Here is a 2,500-nt window from a genome sequence, read left to right as displayed (position 1 = left end):
ACAGTACCTAGATGTGGTGGTGCTTGATGATGAAAAGTCAATAGTACATAGTGGTGTTGGTGCTAAATGATGAATAGTAATTAGTACATTATAGTAGTACTAATACCTTAAGCCACTTATCCTATCATACCAGTTCCTACCTCTCTAGATCTACTAATCAGATTCCTGTATTAGTCTCCCGGGTGCACAGAGCTTGGTAAACCTGCTTTCTCCTTTCTTGCACCTCGGACAATGCATTGAGCTGCAAACCATCACTACGATAGGAGCCCTCTCTTCGTTGAACCCCTTTAAAGCTCTTTTACAAACGGCCTTGAAGGACAATGTTGCTGCTCAGTATAACCTTGTCATGTTACGGATATCGATGGTGCAGCCTGCATGTTTCACTTCCTCTACTTTTGTATTCCCTTGTGTAGCTTTCACATAGTATTTTTACTTGTATTGTATTGTATTGTATGTGTGCCATCATTTGAAATCGTTTTTTATGTGAAACCGTTTTTTTCTGTGTCAAAAGATTTGGGCTGCCGTCTTGACCAGGACTCGAAGAGAAGAGTCTCATCTCAACGGGGTTTTCCTGGCTGAATAAAGGATGAGTTAAGATGTAGATTAAAATCATGGCGGCGTCGGTGGACTTGCCTTCCGGTGCAGCAGCTGCGACTGAGCGCCTCCTCCCTCTATCTCGTAGCGCACGCTGTTGAAGAGAGCCACCGCATATTGCTGCTGGTACGTCTCCCCGAAATCTCTCATCACATCTCTGGTGCGGGCTGAGAGGGGGAACACAACACACACACACACACACACACACACATGAGTATACTTCACTTGTGCACTCGTGCAGACACGCACACAACACCCTGGGATACTCTGGATGAACACAATATGCATATATACACCTTCATCAACATGGAGAACACATACACACACACAAATAGGATGACACACACACACACACACACACACACACATACAATGACACACAGGATGACACGCACACACACAGATGACACACACACACACATACAATGACACACACACATACAATGACACACACACACACACACACACAGCTAATTTAGGTTAGGGCATATTATCAATTATCTGGAGAAATGCGTGGCTCCTTAATAATCAGCTAACCTGAAATCAGCTATTATAACATAGCTGATATAATTTAATAGCCTAGCATTACTGGTCCTTTTGAAACACACCACAGATATCCACAAATACCATCCTGTAGTGATGGATACTGGGCAGGACCACCTAACGTAAATAGATTTGGTACTGAGAGCGCCACGAGCGCTTTAGTATGCACTTTAATGCTCACCAAAGCAGCCATGACATACAGAATCTAGGTCACATGATCTCTGGTCACCTCTGGCCCTGTCTGGGTCTGACCGTGTGCTCTGCTGTCAACTAGCGTTGGGAAGAGTGTTTCCCTCCGGGGACCATTTAAAGGGACAGGCCACCCCTACACCGTCACAGCGCTAAGCCCGGGACCACGTCGCCTTTGAAGGCGAAGGCCTCAGTCAGTTCACTGTTAAGTGAAAACGTTTGAAACTTAACTGATTGTAAGAAAGTGAAGAAGAAGGGGAGGAAGAAGAAGATAAGGAAGGAGGAGGATGTGGACGTTGTAGAGGAGGATGTGAAGGTGGGGGAGGAGGATGAGGAGGAGGAGGAGGAGGAGGAGGATGTGGACATTGGAGAGGAGAATGTGAAGGTGGGGGAGGAGGTGGAGGAGGAGGAGGAGGAGGAGGAGGAGGATGTGGACATTGGAGAGGAGAATGTGAAGGTGGGGGAGGAGGTGGAGGAGGAGGAGGAGGAGGAGGAGGAGGAGGAGGGGGAGGGCGGGAGGATAGTGGTGAAGGGTGAGAATAATAGCAATATCCTGTACAATTCTTTTATGAAATGTTCTATCTTGTCTCAGTTTTCTTCTAACACGCCAGGTCAGATTCCTTTCACGTGATGAAAGCTTACCAGGCAAAAAGAAAAGCACTTATAGGTTACTGCCTCTGAGACGCAGGACCCAGAAGACCGAGTGCCGGACATTAATGTAAGGTTATGTAAAGGGGCGCCGGTGACAAGCCGTCTGTGCTGACACTGTAGGATTACCTACTGTTACAATTTGCCCTTCGAGTCTGAATCAATCGAGATGAAGCCGGGCTTTTGTTACCGAAAGGAGAATATTAGCAGGCAGCAGAGCCCGCGGAGAAGGGGGGGAATTTCATTTATGAAATCTGTAATAAAATGTTTCAAAGTCGACAGTGTTATTTGAAGGCGCTTTTGTGTGAGGTTGGAGAATGAAATGACCAGACCTCGCCCTAAGACTATGTCCATTATTCATGAGAACTGCCATTTCATAAAATCATATGAACATCCCCTCGGTATGAGAGGTCCCATCTGTGACACATCCCTTGGGGAGATCTGTTATGTAACATCCAGACTAACTCATTATTACACCCTGTTCCGTTCAGATAGGACTCTGTCGCTAACGTGAGCTATAACGCAA

The 2,500-nt window shown here is 46.2% G+C and overlaps 1 protein-coding gene across 1 annotated transcript in view; it reads right to left on the bottom strand.

Annotated features, from left to right (window-relative positions):
* Window positions 1–2,500, bottom strand: part of niban2a (niban apoptosis regulator 2a) — a 35,378-nt gene that overhangs the window by 28,438 nt on the left and 4,440 nt on the right. The window contains exon 2 of the mRNA XM_084483382.1: window positions 634–761. Within this exon, the coding sequence (XP_084339508.1) occupies window positions 634–761 (128 nt within the window). The remainder of the gene's footprint in view (window positions 1–633; window positions 762–2,500) is intronic.

This window comes from Micromesistius poutassou (assembly GCF_964030765.1).
Source record: "Micromesistius poutassou genome assembly, chromosome: 18".
Classification (NCBI taxonomy): Eukaryota; Metazoa; Chordata; class Actinopteri; order Gadiformes; family Gadidae; genus Micromesistius; species Micromesistius poutassou.
Note: the sequence above shows the minus strand (reverse complement) of the source record. Positions and strands in the feature narration are given on the sequence as shown.